General features: G+C 46.1%; 1 protein-coding gene across 2 annotated transcripts; it reads right to left on the bottom strand.

Moving 5' to 3' along the window:
• Positions 1–412: 412 nt before the first annotated feature.
• Positions 413–11577, bottom strand: LOC140206739 (uncharacterized). Of its 2 annotated transcripts, none has more exons than XM_072274935.1 (2): positions 11365–11577; positions 413–2588 (listed from the first exon to the last, which is right to left on the bottom strand). In XM_072274935.1, exon 2 carries the CDS (start codon positions 2179–2181, stop codon positions 1045–1047), a length of 1137 nt encoding a protein of 378 aa, XP_072131036.1. In that variant the 5' UTR covers positions 2182–2588; positions 11365–11577; the 3' UTR covers positions 413–1044. The 2 variants fall into 2 exon arrangements, with proteins under 2 accessions (XP_072131036.1, XP_072131037.1); XM_072274936.1 differs by lacking the exon at positions 11365–11577 and adding an exon at positions 7093–7201.
• Positions 11578–18180: the final 6603 nt, after the last annotated feature.

The raw sequence follows: 18180 nt of genomic DNA, 5'->3' as shown, positions 1-18180 counted from the left end.
GCCTCTGTCGTTTTGCTTCCTCCCTCTGTTTTTTAATTTCACCTTTCCAAGTTTTAACCTTTTAGCAATACTCAACAACTCAATCCTTCTGGCATCCTCTAATGCTTCAGAGGTTGGCGCTTGCAGAAATCTATCAACATCCATTGCCGCTGATTTTTCACACACAAATAAATCAAAAGGGATTTACCAATGAAATTGATAATTAATCAATCAATATGCCCCCAAATTTGTTCATATTCCAGGCGCAGGCCCCAATTTTCTTACGAACTGTAACGCTTTAGAAACGAACCAGCAGCAATAGACTACACCAGGCGTCTGGTTTTGATGTTAAAATCACTATCTTTATTAGTATCTACTTATAAGATAGTAACTTAAACAAGATAAACAAAATTGAACAGTGTTATGTGTGTGTGTGTATATATATATATTTAAAGATAACTCCCAAACTATTGAGCTTAGAGGCTTGAGATGGTAAAGTATGAAAGTTCAGTTCATCCATGGAATAGTTGATGAGAGAGAGATATTTGTAATCCAAGGTAAATGTTGAGACAAGGCAATTATGTCAAATTCCACAGGCTCCACGGTGGTAAAACAAGAGAAAAGTCGCTGTAGATTTTATCCTTGTCGTTCTAAATCCACGTACGAATTATCACCGAAACGGACTTGTCACAAGGGGTATCATCTTCAAGTGAATTACCAGACCATACCCAGACACATAAGACATAAGTGGTCTTCACAAATCCGATCCACTCCAATGGATCAAATGAGGTGATAACCACACATTCGATGTTCACTGAATCAATAATTAACCCACCCTTGTGGGCATGGGAAAGTTCTAAACAGTGACCCTTGGCCACTAGTTCCCTTCTTTCGATCCTTCCATTTTTTCTCCTTTGTCTCCATCTGACTCTGAGTGTCTGTGTCCTTGGTTAAATCTAAACAAGCTGCGAGCGATGTAAACAAGCTGAAAGTCAGACTGATTCGCCTTCTTAATCTCTCCCTCTCCCTTAAAATGACAGTCCACAGGAAGTGAAACCTCGAGATTCATATCAATGCTCGCTCCCCAATGTGAACTGACTGGTGTGCCAGTAGTTGGGATGACTGAGTGAATCCTTTCCCACAGTCTGAGCAGGTGAACGGCCCCTCCCCAGTGTGAACTCGCTGATGACTCTGTAGGGTGGATGATCGAGTGAATCTCTTTCCACAAACTGAGCAGATGAACGGCTTCTCCCCAGTGTGAACTCGCAGGTGACGCTGTAGGGTGGATGAATGAGTGAATCCCTTCCCACATTCTGAGCAGGTAAATGGCTTCTCTCCAGTGTGAACTCGCTGATGACTCTGTAAGTCAGATGATCGACTGAATCTCTTCGCACATTCTGAACAGGTGAACGGCTTCTCTCCAGTGTGAACTCGTTGGTGACTCAGTAGGTCGGATGATCGAGTGAATCTCTTCCCACATTCTGAGCAGGTGAATGGCCTCTCCCCAGTGTGAAGTCGCTGGTGACTCAGTAGGGTGGATGACTGATTGAATCCCTTCCCACATTCTGAGCAAGTGAACGGCCTCTCTCCAGTGTGAACTCGCTGGTGGGTCAGTACGTGAAATGAATGAGAGAATCTCTTCCCACAGTCTGAGCAGGTAAAGGGCTTCTCCCCAGTGTGAACTCGGTGATGACTCTGTAGGTTGGATGACTGAGTGAATCCCTTTCCACATTCTGAGCAGGTGAACGGCTTCTCCCCAGTGTGAACTCGCTGATGACTCTGTAGGTCAGATGACCGAGTGAATCTCTTCCCACAGGCTGAACAGGTGAACGGCGTCTCCCGTGTGTGAACTGACTGGTGTGCCAGTAGGGTGGATAACTGAGTGAATCCCTTCCCACAGTCTGAACAGGTGAACGGCCTCTCTCCGGTGTGAACTCGCTGGTGCACCAGTAGGTCGGGTGACCAAGTGAAACCCTTTCCACAGTCTGAACAGTTGAATGGCCACTCCCCGGTGTGAACTGACTGGTGTCTCAGTAGCTGAGATGACAAAGTGAATCCCTTCCCACAGACTGAGCAGGTGAATGGCCTGTCCCCTGTGTGAACTCGCTGGTGACTCTGTAGGGTGGATGAACGAGTGAATCCCTTCCCACATTCTGAGCAGGTGAATGGCCTCTCCCCAGTGTGAACTCGCTGGTGAGCCATGAGGTCAGATGACCAAGTGAATCCTTCCCACAAATTCACCAGGTGACTAGCCTCTGCCCAGTGTGAACTGTCTGGTGTGTCCACAGGTGGGAAGACCGACTGAATCCCTTCTCACCCACAGAACAGGTGAATGGCCTTGACCAGTGTGAACTTACTGATGTACCTTCAGCTGAGATGACTGAGGGAATCCATTCCAACAGTCTGAGCAAGTGAATGGCCTCTCCCCATGTGTAAAATGATGGGCGTGCCAGTCAGTCAGATGATCGAGTAAATTCCTCCCCACAGTCTGAGGAGGAAGGATGATCGAGTGGTTCCCTTGCTCCACTTCTTAAATCTCTAGACAGAGACAGCAAAACTGGTGTGTTGTGTTCAAGATTCCCATAGACAAATTCCTTATAGTTTTTAACCTGTAAAAAGATTTACAAAATCCATCAATGGGTGAAGGACAACATTTCAGATGAGATTACTTTAGTCACCAAGGTGTGATCTGACATCACACTGTTACAGTGACAGTCAACCCAAGTTGGAAGGAGAAATCATCTTCTAACTGTGCAGAGTGCTGGTATCTGGAATTAAATGGTATCTGGTATCTGGAATTAAACTCTCTGATGCTCTTTCTGTCTGTATACGAATGGTGCATTTCTGCCGTCTCAAATCTGTGACTTGGATCAGTTTGACTCTCTCCACTGGTATTATTCCCTGTTCCCACTGAGCTACATAGGTCTCTGGCTCCACAGTAACTGAAACACTCTCACACAAATAGCCTTTGTTGACCTGCAGCTGGGATTTTCTTTTATGCACTGTTAATTTAAAGTGCCACAGTTTTAACACCATATAAAAATTTGCTGCTGAGATGAATGGTTGGTCTGTTAAAAGGAATTAAAGTGAATATTAGTATTATTTAAGGTTCTTGTCACAGTCATAGAAAAGTACAACACAGAAACAGACCCTTTGGCCTATCTAGTTTGTGCTGAACTATTTTAACTTTCTACTCCCATATCCCTATCATCCAGGCACCTACTCATACCTCTTAAGTGTCGAAATTGAGCTCACATTCACCATTTGTGCTAACTGCTCATTCCACAACCGGATGACCATCTGTGTGAAGAAGTTTCCCCTCATGTTCCCCTTAACGTTTCACCTTTCACTCTTAACCCACGGCCTCTGGTTGTGGTCCCACCCAATCTCAGTGGTAAAAGCCAGCTTGCATTTACCCTATCTATAACCTTCATAATTTTGGTACACCTTCATCAAATCTCCCCTCAATCTTCTACGTTCCAACAAATAAAGGCCTGACCTGTTCAATCTTTCCTTATAATCAAAGTCTCCAGACGTGGCAACATCCTTGCAAATTTTCTCTGAACTCTTTCAACCTCTAACATCTTTCCTGTAGGTAGGTGACCAAAACTGCACACAACAGTGCAAATTAGGTTTCACCAATTTCTTATACAACGTCAACATAACATCCATCTCCTGTACTCAGTACTTTGGTTTATGAAGGCCAATGTGCCACAATCTTTCTTTCCGTCCCTACCTAACTGGGGCACCACTTTTAGTGAACTATGGACCTGCGTTCCCAGATCCCTTCCTTCTACATCACTCCTCAGAGCCCGACCAGTCACTGTGTAAGACCTTGTTCCTACCAATGTGCAACACTTCACACCTGTCTGCATTAAATTCCATTTTCTGTTTCTCAACACATTTTTTCCAGTGGGTTCAGATTGCTCTGCAAGCCATGATAGTCTTCCTCACTGTCCACTACACCCCCAGCCTTGGTGTCAGCCACAAATTTGCTGATACAGCTAACCATGTTATCATCCAGATATCTGACATAGATGACAAACAGCAACAGATCCAGCAGTGATCCCTGTGGCACACCACTAGTCACAGGTCTCCAGTCAGAGAGGCAACCATCTGCTACCACAGTCTGGCTTCTCCCAAAGACAGTGTCTCATCCAATTTACTATCTCATCTTGAATGCTGAGTGACTGAACCTTCTTGACCAACCTCCCATATGAGACTCTGTCAAGTGCCTTGCTAAAGTCCATGTAGACAACATCCACTGCCTTGCCTTCATCCACTTTCCTGATAACTTCCTCGTGAGGCTCGATAAGATTGGTTAGACATGACCTAGCATGCACAAAGCCATGCTGCCTATCCTTAATCAGTCCACATCTATCCAAATAATTATATATCCAGTTCCTGCACATACGTTCCAATAACTTTTCCACTACTGATGTCAAGCTCACCAACGTATAATTTCCTAGTTTATATTTGGAGCCTGTCTTGAACAGCGGAATAACATTGGCTCCAAACCTCCAGTACCTCACCTGTCACTGTGAGTGATTTAAATACCTGTGCTTGGGCCCCACCAATTTCTGCACTTGTCTTCCACAGGGTCATAGGGAACAACTTGTCAGGCCCTGGTGATTTTTCCATGGTAATCTGCCTTAAGACAGCAAACACCTCCACCTCTGTAATCTGTACAGGGTCCATGAAGTTGATGCTGCTTTGCCTCACTTCTATAGACCCTGTGACCATCTCCTGAGTAAATACAGATGGCAAAAAAATCTCCCCCATCTATTTTGTCTCCTCATATGGATTACCATTCTGATCTTTCAGAGGATTAATTTTCTCCCTTGCCATCTTTTCACTCTCAACATATCTGCAGAATCCCTGAAGATTCTCCTTCACCTTGTCTGCTGGGCAACCTCATGCCTTCTTTTATTTCTTTCGTAAGTGTTCACTTGAATATCCTGTACTTCATAAGTACCCCATTTGTTCCTATTTACCTGTAACTGGTATGTACCTCCTTTTTATTGATCTGGGAGATGAAAGCCAAAGGGGTGATAGAGCTGCATGGGAAGGTGGGTTTGTGTGTGTATGGGGGGGATTAAACTAAAGTTGCTGAAATTTTTCATTCCTGACTTTATCTGAAGTCTGAACAACATCTGTCTCCACAACCCTGCACTATATGTTCTGTTATTCAGGCTCCTCATGTTAGCCATTTCAGCCCTGGGAAAAGCCTCTGACTATCCACATGATCAATGCCCCTCATCATCTTAGACCCCTAAAAAAGGCATTAAACATAAACAAGGAAATTATACATGATTTGAGGATTTGTTAGAAATGTACAAAATTATGAGGGTATGGATAGGGTTAATGCAATCAGGCTTTTACCACTCAGTTTGGGTGGAATGACAACCAGAGGTCATGGGTAAGTGGGGAAGGTGAAAATTTAAGGGGAACATGTGGAAAACCTCTCAGTGAAATGGTTGAGAGTGTGGAATGAGATGCCAGCACAAGTGATGCATGTGAGCTCGATTTCACCATTGATGAGAAGTTTGAATGGGTATCTGTGTCCTGAGTAAATACAGATGCAAGAATGCTATGTAAAATCTACCCTATCTATTTTGCCTCCTCGTATAGTCATAGTCATGCTTTATTGATCCTGGGGGAAATTGGCTTTTGTTACAGTTGCACCATAAATAATTACTAGTAATAGAACTATAAATAGTTAAATAGTAATATGTAAATTATGCCAGTAAATTATGAAATAAGTCCAGGACCAGCCTATTGGCTCAGAGTGTCTGACCCTCCAAGGGAGGAGTTGTAAAGTTTGATGGCCACAGGCAGGAATGACTTCCTATGACGCTCTGTGCTGCATCTCGGTGGAATGAGTCTCTGGCTGAATGTACTCCTGTGCCCACCCAGTACATTATGTAGTGGATGGGAGACATTGTCCAAGATGGCATGCAACTTAGGCAGCATCCTGTTTTCAGACACCACCGTGAGAGAGTCCAGTTCCATCCCCACAACATCACTGGCCTTACGAATGAGTTGTTGATTCTGTTGGTGTCTGCTACCCTCAGCCTGCTGCCCCAGCGCACAACAGCAAACATGATAGCACTGGCCACCACATGTCCACACTGACCCCCTGGATAGACACAGGGGTCACCAGTACCTTAGCTCTCCTCACGTCTACCACCAGCTCCTTAGTCTTTTTCACATTATAGATACCATTCACAGTATAGATTACCATTCACTGATCGTCCAGAGTGGGCACGTTTCTGCACTGACCTTCTCCATGTTTCTATGACAGAGAAGCTGGCCAAACTTGATTGGAAGGGGAAACTGGTAGAAACTGACAACAGAGCAGCAATGGCTGGAGTTTCTGGGAGCAATTCGGGAGGTGAGTGATAGATACATCCCAAAGAACTGGAAGCATTGTAAAGTCTGGAGGGCAGAACCATGGCTGAAATGAGAAGCCAAAGCCAATGTAAAAAACAAAGAGAGGGCAAACAAAAGAGCAAAAACTATTGGGAAGCTTTTAGAAACCAACAGAAGATGACTTCAAAAAAAGTCAGCTGAGCTCAGGGTGTGGAATTATAATATTGTAGTCACTAATGAGTCTTGGTAGCACCCAACAGCCTGAGGCATTTAGAGAAACAAAATATCCGGGGCCTCAATATCTCTGGAAACCAAGGTTCCCTGCACCAGTTACCAAACTTTTATTTTGACAGGCACATACAACCCTCGAAACTTCACTTCTGAAGAACTCCCACTTACCAAGTGCTCCTTTGCCAGAAACATCCTGTCCCAATTCGCACTTGTCAGATCCTTTCTGATACCACCAAAATTGACCTTTCCCAAGTTAGAATCTCAACCTGTGGTCTAGACCTCTCTCTTTCCATATTTACTTGGAATCTCATAGTATTATGATCACTAGGTACAAAGTCTTCCCATACACTAATTTCTGTCACTAGCCCTGGATCATTTCCTGATAGCTTATTGCACACTTCTACTTTGAGAATTCTACTGGTTGAGAGCACATTTGACAAACTCTGTCCCATCTAGTCCTTTTACAGTATGGGACCCCCAGTCAATATATGGAAAGTTAAAATCACTTACTGTATCAGTCTTTGTTTCTGGCATAGTCTGTGATCTCTCTGTAAATTTGTTCCTCTCAATCCCTCAGACTTTTGGTTTCAACCAAGTCCCAGTAATGGTAACAATATCATAATTCAATACACTGAGCTCATCTGGCTTTCCCATGATGTTTCTTGCATTTGATTTACACAGCTCAGTACATTCGAAGCACCATGCTCAATCTTTTGATTGTTGACTTTGTCTGAAGTTTGAACAACATTTGACTGGTGTCAAGAAAACAACCACTTCCTCGATGTCACAGAAACAAAGGTGCTGGTTGTGGATTACAGAAGGAATGGAGACAGGCTAACCCGTATTGACATCAATGGATCTGGAGTTGAGAGGGTAAACAGATTTAAGTTCCTTGGCATAAACATCGTCGAGGATCTCACGTGGTCTGTACATCCCGGCTGTGTGGTGAAAAAGGCACAAGCATGCCAGTTTCACCTCAGAAGCTGAAGAAGTTTGGAATGTGCCCCCAAATGTAAAGAACTTTCTACAGGGGCAGAATAGAGAGCATCTTGGCTGGCTGCATTACTGCCTGGTATGGGATCTGTACCTCCCTCAATCGCTGGACTCTGCAGAGAGTGGTGCGGACAGCCCAGTGCACTTGTAGATGTGAACTTTCCACTATTCATGACACTTACACTGACAGATGTGTAAAAAAGGGCCTGATGGATCACTGGAGACCTGATTCACCCCCAACCACAAACTATTCCAGCTGCTACCATCCGGGAAATGGTACCACAGCATGAAAGCCAGAACCAACAGGCTCTGGGACAGCTCCTTCCACCAGGTCATCAGACTGATATATTTATGCTGATACAATTGTATTTCTATATTATATTGACCATTCTGATGTACATACTGTTTATTACAAATTACTACAAATTGCACATTTAGATGGAGACGGAACATAAAGATTTCTACTCCACATGTATATGAAGGATGTAAGTAATAAAGTCAATTCACTTCAATGACTCCACTATCTGTTCTGGTATTCAGGCTCCCATCCACCCTGCAACTTCAGTTTAACATCCACTAGCACTAGCAAGCATGACCACTAGGATATTAGTCCCCTTCTAGTTCTGTTCCCCTAACTAACAAATCCCCTATCAGCCCTTTGACTTTCCTGTGCTAGCTAATTCCCTGCCAACAGTTTCTAACGTGGTCTACCTGTTGTCCTGGGGGATGGCCACAAGAGTACTCAGTGATGGCTATTTAACCTCATTCTCCTTCCTGACTCTCATCCAGTTTCCTGTGTCCTGCACCTTGGGTGTAACTCACCTCTCTTCGTGTCATATCTATCATCCCCTCTGATTTCTGAATGATCCGGAATTCATCCATTTCCAGCTCCAACTCCCTAACGTGCAGGGTCATAGGGAGTCAGGTATGTGAGGGTATCAGGGACACTGGAAGTCTCCCCACATTCCCACCAATGTCCCCTCTAATTTGTAATGACCAGTGTGTTCAAAAATCTTGTGCTGCACAATTCTTGCCCAGTGACAACATGTGAAAACTGAACTTTATATACAGAGGTATTCATTTCAACAGCAACCAAATCACTGGCGATAAGAACTTTGATCTCCTCTGGGTTCAATTGAGTTCATCTGCACTCTCACACAACCTATGTAGCAGGCCTATAGCAGGTAATGAAGGATTTTCTCACCAGTGCTTTTGCACACGGCCTATATGTGATTTTCTTGCTAAATTATGCTTTAAAAAGTCAGATTTCCAAATATCACTCCACTTCTTCCCACTTGCAAATTCTCCAGCAACTTTTGCATTGCCACAATACACACAGGGAACACCAGTTTCTATACTGGACATAAACATTTCTCCTGAACCCTCCCCCAGGTGACTGATGGTGGTGAACTTAGTGATGGCAATACCAATGAGTATTATCTCGCAAGACAATCCAGGTATTACCTAACCGGAAACCTTGGTTGCAGTATGAGGTCGTCCCTTTTAAAGGCTACTGCTGTGGCTTTTAGGTCCGGGGATACCAGTTGCTACACGGAATCCAGGTGTGAACTCCGGAAAGCCATTAAGGGTGCCAAGAGGCAATATCAAGCCAAGTTGGAAGTCCAGGCTAACCAGAGGGATGCGGCAGGGTCTAAATGAGATCACTGAGAGCAAAGAAAAGGCTGGGAATATCAATAACTGTGATGCTTCTCTTCCTGATGAACTAAATGTATTCTACGCCAGATTCGAACAGAAAAGGAGCATCCCGCTTCCTCCGGATGAACTGGACCTGGTGGCATTGAGGAGGGCGTTAGAATGGCCTTCCTGAGATAAATCCAAGGAAGGCCTCGGGCCCAGGTGGCGTCCCAGGACAGGTTCTCTGGGCCTGTGCAAGCGAGCTAGCTGGAGTGTTTGCTGACATCTTCAACTGCTCCTTGCTTCAGTCTAAGATCCCCTCGTGTTTTAAGAAGGCATCGATAATCCCAGTGCCGAAGAAGAGCAAGGTGGCATGCCTGAATGACTATCGACCTGTGGCTCTGACATCAATTGCGATGAAGTGTTTTGAGAGATTGGTTATGGCACACATCAACCACAGCCTACCGGTCAACCTCGACACTTTGCAATTCGCCTACCGGAGCAACAGGTCTACGTCAGATGCCATCTCTCTGGCCCTACATTCCTCCTTAGGACACCTGAAGAATAAAGACGCATACGTAAGGCTCCTTTTCATTGACTACAGCTCTGCCTTTAATACCATCATTCCAAATAAACTGATTCCTACGCTCCGGAACCTGGGCCTTAGCGCTCAGATCTGCAGTCGGATCTTCAATTTCCTCACAGACAGGACCCAGGCTGTAAAAATAGGGGACAAGCTGTCCTCTACAATCACTCTGAGCTCCAGTGCCCCACAGGGCTGTGTACTCAGCCCCCTGCTGTACTCACTGTACACCCATGACTGTGTAGCCAAGTTTCCATCGAACTCAATATATAAGTTTGCTGATGACACAACAATTGTAGGCCGTATCTCGGGTAATGATGAGTTTGAGTACAGAGAGGAAATTAAGAACCTGGTGGCATGTTGCAAAGACAATAACCTATCTCTCAATGTCAGCAAGACGAAGGAATTGGTTGTTGACTTCAGAAGGAGTAGCGGACCGCACGACCCAATTTACATCAGTGGAACAGGTCAAAAGCTTTAAGTTCCTCGGGGTCAATATCACAAATGACCTGACTTGGTCCAACCAAGTAGAGTTCACTGCCAAGAAGGCCCACCAGCACCTTTACTTCCTGAGAAAACTAAAGAAATTTTGCCTGTCCCCTAAAACCCTCACTAATTTTTATAGATGCACTGTAGAAAGCGCTCTTCTTGGGTGCATCACAACCTGGTATGGAAGTTGTCCTGTCCAAGATCGAAAGAAGCTGCAGAAGATTGTGAACACGGCGCAGAACATCACACAAACCAATCTTCCATCCTTGGACTCACTTTACACTGCACGCTGTCGGAGCAGCGCTGCCAGGATAATCAAGGACACGGCCTACCCAGCCAACATGCTTTTTGTCCCTCTTCCCTCCGGGAGAAGGCTCAGGAGCTTCAAGACTCATACGGCCAGATTTGGGAACAGCTTCTTTCCAACTGTGATAAGACTGCTGAATGGATCCTGACCCGGATCTGGGCCATGCCCTCCAAATATCCGGACCTATTTCTCGGTTTTTTTGCACTACCTTACTTTCCATTTTTCTATTTTCTATTTATGATTTATAATTTAAATTTTTAATATTTACTAATTTTTAATATCTTTAATATTTAATATTTGTACTCCAGGGAGCGGAAAGCGCAGAATCAAATATCGCTGTGATGATTGTATGTTCTGGTATCAATTGTTTGGTGACAATAAAGTATAAAGAGAAGGGCAGTAGTCTGTCTCACTGGAGTCTGGAACATTTGTGATGTGAAAGCTACTTGTTGTTCAGGGCAAAGGTGCTTGGTATCATTATGTACCCAGAGTGAATGGGTCAAAACATGTCCTCACGGGTAGAAAGGTCCAGAACAAGAGGAGGTAGAACAAGCAACACACACAAAATGCTGGAGGAACTCAGCAGGCCAGGCAGCATCTATGGAAAAGAGTACTAATGCTGAGTTCCTTCAGCATTTTGTGTGTGTTACTCGTTCTACCTCCTCTTGTTCTGGACCTTTCTCGCCATGAGGACATGTTTTGACCCATTCACTCTGGGCATCTGCAGACTTTCTCTTGTTTGTGATTGGAGATAGAACAAAGGTGATTTTCTCACCTGGTGATATAAAAGATTTTCTTCCCTTTCTCCGAGTTCCCAATCCTTGCATTTAGACAGCTGGAGCTCAGTTCTGTCTGAGAGATCCATCGGCTCCCATTCCCTCATCAGCCGGAAGCTTCCCGGGGCCCGTGTTCGGAGCCTGGGGCTGAAAGAGAGGGAAGGGAGCAGGACTGTCCCGGGATTCCAGGTCACGATGTCCGGAGTTCACAGCAAATGTCCCCGAAGTCGGTGTTGAAAAACCCGCGCCCAGAGATTCATTCTTACCGACAGCTCACATCTTACCTGAGCCGATTTCCTGAAGCCCATGGATACCCGAGACTATTTGCATACTGCACGCATGCGTGATATTCGGGACCATCCGCAACCCTGACGCCTGCGCATTCGATCGATGCTTCAGCGACAGCGAAAATTGCAACGCAGAGGTTTCTGGGTAATTACGGTGCCATTAAAGGTTTCTGCAAGCAAAGGTTTCACGTCCGTACCTCAGTTTTTTTTTAAATGTGGATAACTGAGCAGCTCTTTTAACGCACAAAGCAGCTCCCATAAACAATACACTTAATATCAGCAAACTTTCCGCGTTTCTGATGCCAAAGTAGAACCTTCTTACAAATGCAGATATAAAACACGGGGGACCACCAAGCTGTCTGAAGCGCGGTCCTTTGAAAAGAGTGAAAATGACACAAAACGTTGAAAAGAGCAGGGAAGAAGGAGTTTAACCAACTTTAACAAGAGCCCTGAAGAATGTCATAACCCCAGTGCGCTCAGTCTCTTATTCAGCCTGGAAAGAAGCATGCAGGACATTGATGCAGGTGTGTAGGATCAGAGGCATTGGTCATGTGGATAGCCGGAGGCTTCTTCCCAGGGCTGAAACAGCTAACACGAGGGGTCATAGGTTTAAGGTGCTTGGAAGTAGGTACAGAGGAGATTTCAGAGCTACGTTTTCTAAACAAAGAGTGGTGTGTGTGTGGAATGCATCGCCAGCAACGGTGGTAGAGGCGGACACAATAGGGTCTTTTAAGAGACTCTTAGATAGGTACATGGAGACTAGGAAAATAAAGGGCTATGCAGAAGGGAAATTCTAGGCAGATTCTAGAGTAAGTTACGTGGTCGGCACAACACTGTGGGCCGAAGGGCCTGTAACGTAATGTAGATTTCTATGATTCCGTGAAATTCAAGGGAAATCTATCCCACGGAGTGGTGACTAGTTGCAACCTGTCATCACAGGGAGAGTGAGAGGGAAACGGCAGGGATAGATTTTGATATACTGATATGGAACAGAAACATGGGCAGGGACCAGATGGGCCGAGTGGACTCTACAGTATACATTGTGAGTGTGGTAGAGATAGTAAGTACCTGAGACACGGGATTTGATACAGAACTGCTTTATCTTTCACAGATCCACAATATTAAACATCAGTCCAGTTTAAGGCTAACATCAGCAGATCAGACTGCTCCAATCCTCAGTGACTAGGGTTCAGTACTGGGTGCGATGAGCAGCCGCAAGAACTGCAAATTTTGACGGTAGCAGTCCCTCATGAACCTGCAGCTGCCTTCAGTCATCGTGATGGTTAAACATTTAGCATAGAACTGATTTGAATTTCCTCCCTGATGTGAAGTTGCTGATGTTGCAGCAGCTGGGATGATTAAGTAAAACTCTTTACTCACTCTGGACTGAAATGTGGCCTCTATTTATTGTGAACTCACCGGAGCATCACAAGGTGGGTTAACTGAATGAGTCTCTTTGCACACACGGAGTAGGTGAACGGCCGCTTCCCAGTGCGAAGCTGTTGTTGTATCTGCGATGGCCGACTGAATCCTTTCCAAAATAAGAGCCAGTGAATGACATAACACTGCTATCAACGTCATGGCAATGTATCCAATCAGATCACGGACATGGACACGTGATCGGGGTCTCCTTGTAGCGAGTGGGGCGCTGTCTTCTCCAGCATCTCCGCCTCCACATTCAAGGATCGGCGGCATTCAAGCGCTGGTGAAGTGACAGATACAGCGGAACTAACGTGTTTGTGATTCCCATGCACAAGTGCTTTGACTTTTCTACACTGTTAAAAGTTTGCAAAGCATATCAGTGGGTGAAGGACAGTATTTCAATTCAGAAAATTTTAGTCTCCATGGTGCCTTCTGATAAAAACACTGTCACAGCTCAAAACAATTTGGAGGAAAAAGAGTTCATCTTCTAACTGGCTACAGTTCCGGCATCAGGCACAATATCAAACTCTCTGCTTCTCTCTCTGTATCAAAATCGATCATTCATCCCCTTCATCAGTCTGTGACTTGGCTCAGTTTGTCTGTCTCCTTCGCATTCTGAGCATGCGCCACACACCCACTGAGATCACGTTTTATTTACACGGCTGCGACTAGAGACTTTCTGATTATTATGTCCCTTCTGGCATTTGACGGTGGTAAACTCAGAGTCAGCAATGGTATTGAACCTCAGGAGTAGTTTATTTGGGCTTTCCCGTTGCAGATCGATAAACGGCCGGTAGTGCGCGGCTGGATGAGTGGGTCGTTTTCAGACTGGAAGGGGGTAGCGTTTGGAGTACCCCAGAGATCAGTCCCTGACCACAGGTGTTCACAGTTTAATGGCCTGGCGGAGGCAGCGAGATGTGAGATGTCCCAGCCTGCTGGTGACGCAGAAAGAGTGGAGTTGGGGGGAGGGGAGTCTATTCACATACAACTTCGTAGCTTTGCAATCTGTACATAGTGCACTGTGGGGCTGCAGTGGCGGGTTGCATTGCTGGGATCAGTGCACGGTCACTGTGGGCTATGAGGATTTTGTGAATAAAGCGTCATTCTCCAATTTAGAATCTCAAGCCGGGGAGCAAGCCTATCGTTTGTATATTTAAGTTGTATTTATGCCATTGTGATAACCAGATACTGTAGTCCTCCACGACTTCTCTATCCAGGCATTTCAATATTCGACTTCATTCAGGAAGCTTAATAGTCTGAGTGTGGATAAATCTCCCGGACCTGATGGAATGCACCCTCAGGTTCGGAAGGAAGTAACTGGAGAGATTGCGGAGCCTGCAGAGAGACTTAGATAGCTTAGGGGAATGGGCAAGGGAGTGGCAAATGAAATACAATGTTGGAAAGTGTATGGTCATTCACTCTGGTGGACGAAATAAATAGGCAGACTATTATTTAGATGGAGAGAGAATTCAAAATGCAGAGATGCAAATGGACTTGGGAGTCCTTGTGCAGGATACCCTAAAGGTTAACTTCCAGGTTGAGTCGGTGGTGAAGAAGGCAAATGCAACGTTGGCATTCATTTCTAGAGGTATAGAATATAAGAGCAGGGATGCGATGGTGAGTCTCTATAAGGCACCCCTGAGATCACACAGACTATTGTGTGCAGTTTTCGGATCCTTATTTTACAAATGATATACTGACATTGGAGAGGGTTCAGAGAAGATTCACGAGAATGTTTCCAGGAATGAAAGGTCTACCGTATCAGGAAGGTCTGGCAGCTCTTGGGCGGTATTCCCTGGAGTTCAGGAGAATGAGGGGGGGATCTCATAGAAACATTTTGATTGTTAAATGAACTGAACAGATTAGATATGGCAAAGTTGATTTCCCATGGTAGGGGATTCTAGGACAAGAGACTTCCATATTGAAGGACGGCCATTTAGGACAGAGATGCGGAGAAATTTCTTAAGAGTGTCGGTGGTAAATAGGAGGAATTTGTTGCCATGATCTGCTGTGGAGGCCAAGTCACTGGGTGTATTTAAGGCAGAGGTAGATAGGTTCTTGATTAGCCAAAGCATCAAAGGGTAAGGGGTGAAGGCAGGGTAATTGGGATGACTGGAAGAATTGGATCAACCCATGATTGAATGGCGGTGCAGACTCGATGACCCAAATGGCCTACTTCTGCTCCAATATTTTATTGTCTAATGGTCTATTCCACTGTTTCGGCCCGCCAAAGTGCAGCCAATATTTCTGGGTATATGACCCATTCATATGAGAATTTAGCATTTTCTATTTTTCTGAGCTTCTCATAATGTGTACGGTTCAGTTAAACTTTGCTCCAGAATTCCCACACAATTGAAAGAGTTTATTACATTTTTTTATTTTATTTTTGCACTACTTATATAATTTAACTATTTAATATATATGTGTACGGGGTCTTTCTTTTGTTACATTTAAAATGGCGATTTTTGTTATGTTAATCTGTGGAATGCGGCTTTGTTGTGTTTTAACGCTTCAGAGAGTTTGCGCTAGCAGTTTATTGTGGTTTAGAGGGTGATAAGAGGGTGCTATTAGCCAATGGGTGGTTATGTATCGTTTTGTTTTCGGATGCTATGCTGTATGATATGACTGTGGACTGAGTTTTGGCGGGGAGTCGGGAGGAGAGACGAGGAGGACGGCGGACGTGCGGAGAGGCTCCGGTCGATCACTTCGGGTGGTCCCGAGCCGTGGGTCGACGGAATTCGGGTGGTCGTCTGACGTCGAACTTGAGCTCCAACGGTAGCGCGCGAAGAACTTGGACTTTGAATAAGTGTTGGCGCCTTTTTTTTTTCATTACTTTCCTCTCTGTATCACATGTATATTAATGCCCTAGAATTAGTAATATCTATAAAGTGTATGTGTTAAAATTTACTGGGTGTGCTGGCTGATGATTGATGTTTGTGATTGATTCGGGCGACGATTGACCCTGAGGGGACTGCTGAAGCAGGTGCTGGGCGGGATTTCCCCTAGACATACACGAGCCAAAATAACGGAACGTTACAAGTGGGGGCTCGTCCGGGATTTGGATTTTTTTTTCGGGAAAGTTGTACTTGTGGATTTGCGGAGTGGGTATTACCAGATTCCGATGAGCGAGACTGATAAGGAGAAGACAGCCTTTATCTGTCCCCTGGGGTTTTTCCAGTTCGAACGAATGCCCCAAGGTATCTCGGGGGCCCCAGCCACCTTTCAGCGGCTCATGGAGCGGACAGTGGGGGACATGAACCTGCTGGAGGTATTGGTGTACCTGGACGACCTGATAGTGTTCGGATCTACGTTGGAGGAACATGAGGAGCGGCTGCTGAAGGTGCTGAGTCGGCTGAAAGAGGAAGGGTTAAAACTTTCCCTGGATAAATGCCAGTTCTGTAAGACGTCAGTCAGTTATGTTGGGCACATAATCTCGCGAAATGGAGTGGCCACCGATCCGGATAAGATAGCCGCAGTCACCACCTGGCCGAGACCTCAGAAGGTGAGCGCCTTACGCTCGTTTTTGGGGTTTTGCGGATATTACCGGCGATTCGTGAAAGGATATGCGAAAATGAGTCATCCATTGAACCAGCTGTTGTGTGGCTATCCACCTATGGGGGGGAGGAGGAGGAAGGGAGACCGAGGGTCGGAGGTAGGAGGATACTTGAACCCGGGGGAGCCTTTTGGAGTGAGGTGGGATGCTCAATGTGAGGAGGCGTTCCAATCTCTAAAAAGGGCGCTGACACAGGCCCCAGTGTTGGCTTTTGCTGATCCCCGGAAGCCGTATGTTCTACACACTGATGCCAGTCACGAGGGTCTTGGGGCTGTTCTGTACCAGGAACAGGGAAACGGATTGAGGCCAGTGGCGTTTGTCAGTCGGAGCTTGTCGCCATCTGAGAGAAACTATCCCACTCACAAGCTGGAGTTCTTGGCATTGAAATGGGCGGTGGTAGACAAGTTGAGTGACTACCTATACGGGGCCCAGTTTGAAGTGAGAACTGATAACAACCCCCTCACTTATATCCTGACTTCGGCGAAGCTGGACGCTACTGGGCACCGGTGGGTAGCAGCCTTGTCTGCCTATGAGTTCAGCCTGAAGTACCGCCCGGGGAGTCGGAACATCGATGCAGATGCCCTGTCTCGTCGGGCGCACGACGAGTCGGGCACGGCCGAGGAGTGGAAGAGTGTCCCTGCCCAGGGAGTAAAGGCCATGTGTCAAGTTGGGAGCGACGGGGAAGTAGGAGCACAGATGGGAACGGATCGGGCAGTAGATCAACTGGGGGCTGACGGTGACGCGCTGCCCACTGGTTACTGTAATGTGACTGCTCTGAGGAACCGGCAGCTGCCGGAGTTGAGTCACCAGGAAGTACAGGCGGCTCAGCGTGATGACCCAAGCCTTGGCACTATCTGGTACGCGGTTAGCCAGGGTGATATGGGGCAGGTGGAGAAGGCGAAACATGCCTCCGTTCCTCTACTACTGAAGGAGTGGCCCCGGTTGAAGCTGAAGAACCACGTCCTGTACCGAGTCACTTCGCCTCCGGACCACCCCCGGCGCTGGCAGCTGGTCATGCCCGAGAAGTATCGAAAGGCTGTGCTTCAGGCTCTACATGATGATTCCGGGCACTTAGGGGTAGAGAAGACCTATGGATTAGTCAAGGACCGGTTTTACTGGCCCCGGATGAGGGGGGAGGTGGAAGAATACTGTAAGACCTGTAGCCGTTGCGTCAGGAGGAAGACCTTGCCTGCGCAGGCGGCTCCGTTATCCCACTTGCAGAGTGCAGGACCCATGGACCTGGTGTGTATGGATTTCCTGTCTATTGAGCCGGACACCAGCAATACCGCGAATGTTTTGGTCCTCACGGATCACTACACTAGATATGCGCAGGCTTTTCCTACTAAGGATCAGAAAGCGACTACAGTGGCGAAGGTGTTATGGGAGAAGTACTTTGTTCATTATGGCCTTCCCCGGCGGATCCACAGTGATCAGGGACGGGACTTCGAGAGCAGGCTTATCCATGAATTGCTGGATATGCTTGGGGTTGAAAAGTCCAGAACCACCCCCTATCACCCTCAGGGTGATCCTCAGCCCGAGAGGTTTAACCGGAC

Source organism: Mobula birostris, chromosome 13, assembly GCF_030028105.1.
Source record: "Mobula birostris isolate sMobBir1 chromosome 13, sMobBir1.hap1, whole genome shotgun sequence".
Classification (NCBI taxonomy): Eukaryota; Metazoa; Chordata; class Chondrichthyes; order Myliobatiformes; family Myliobatidae; genus Mobula; species Mobula birostris.
This window is presented reverse-complemented; position numbering and strand designations above follow the sequence as displayed.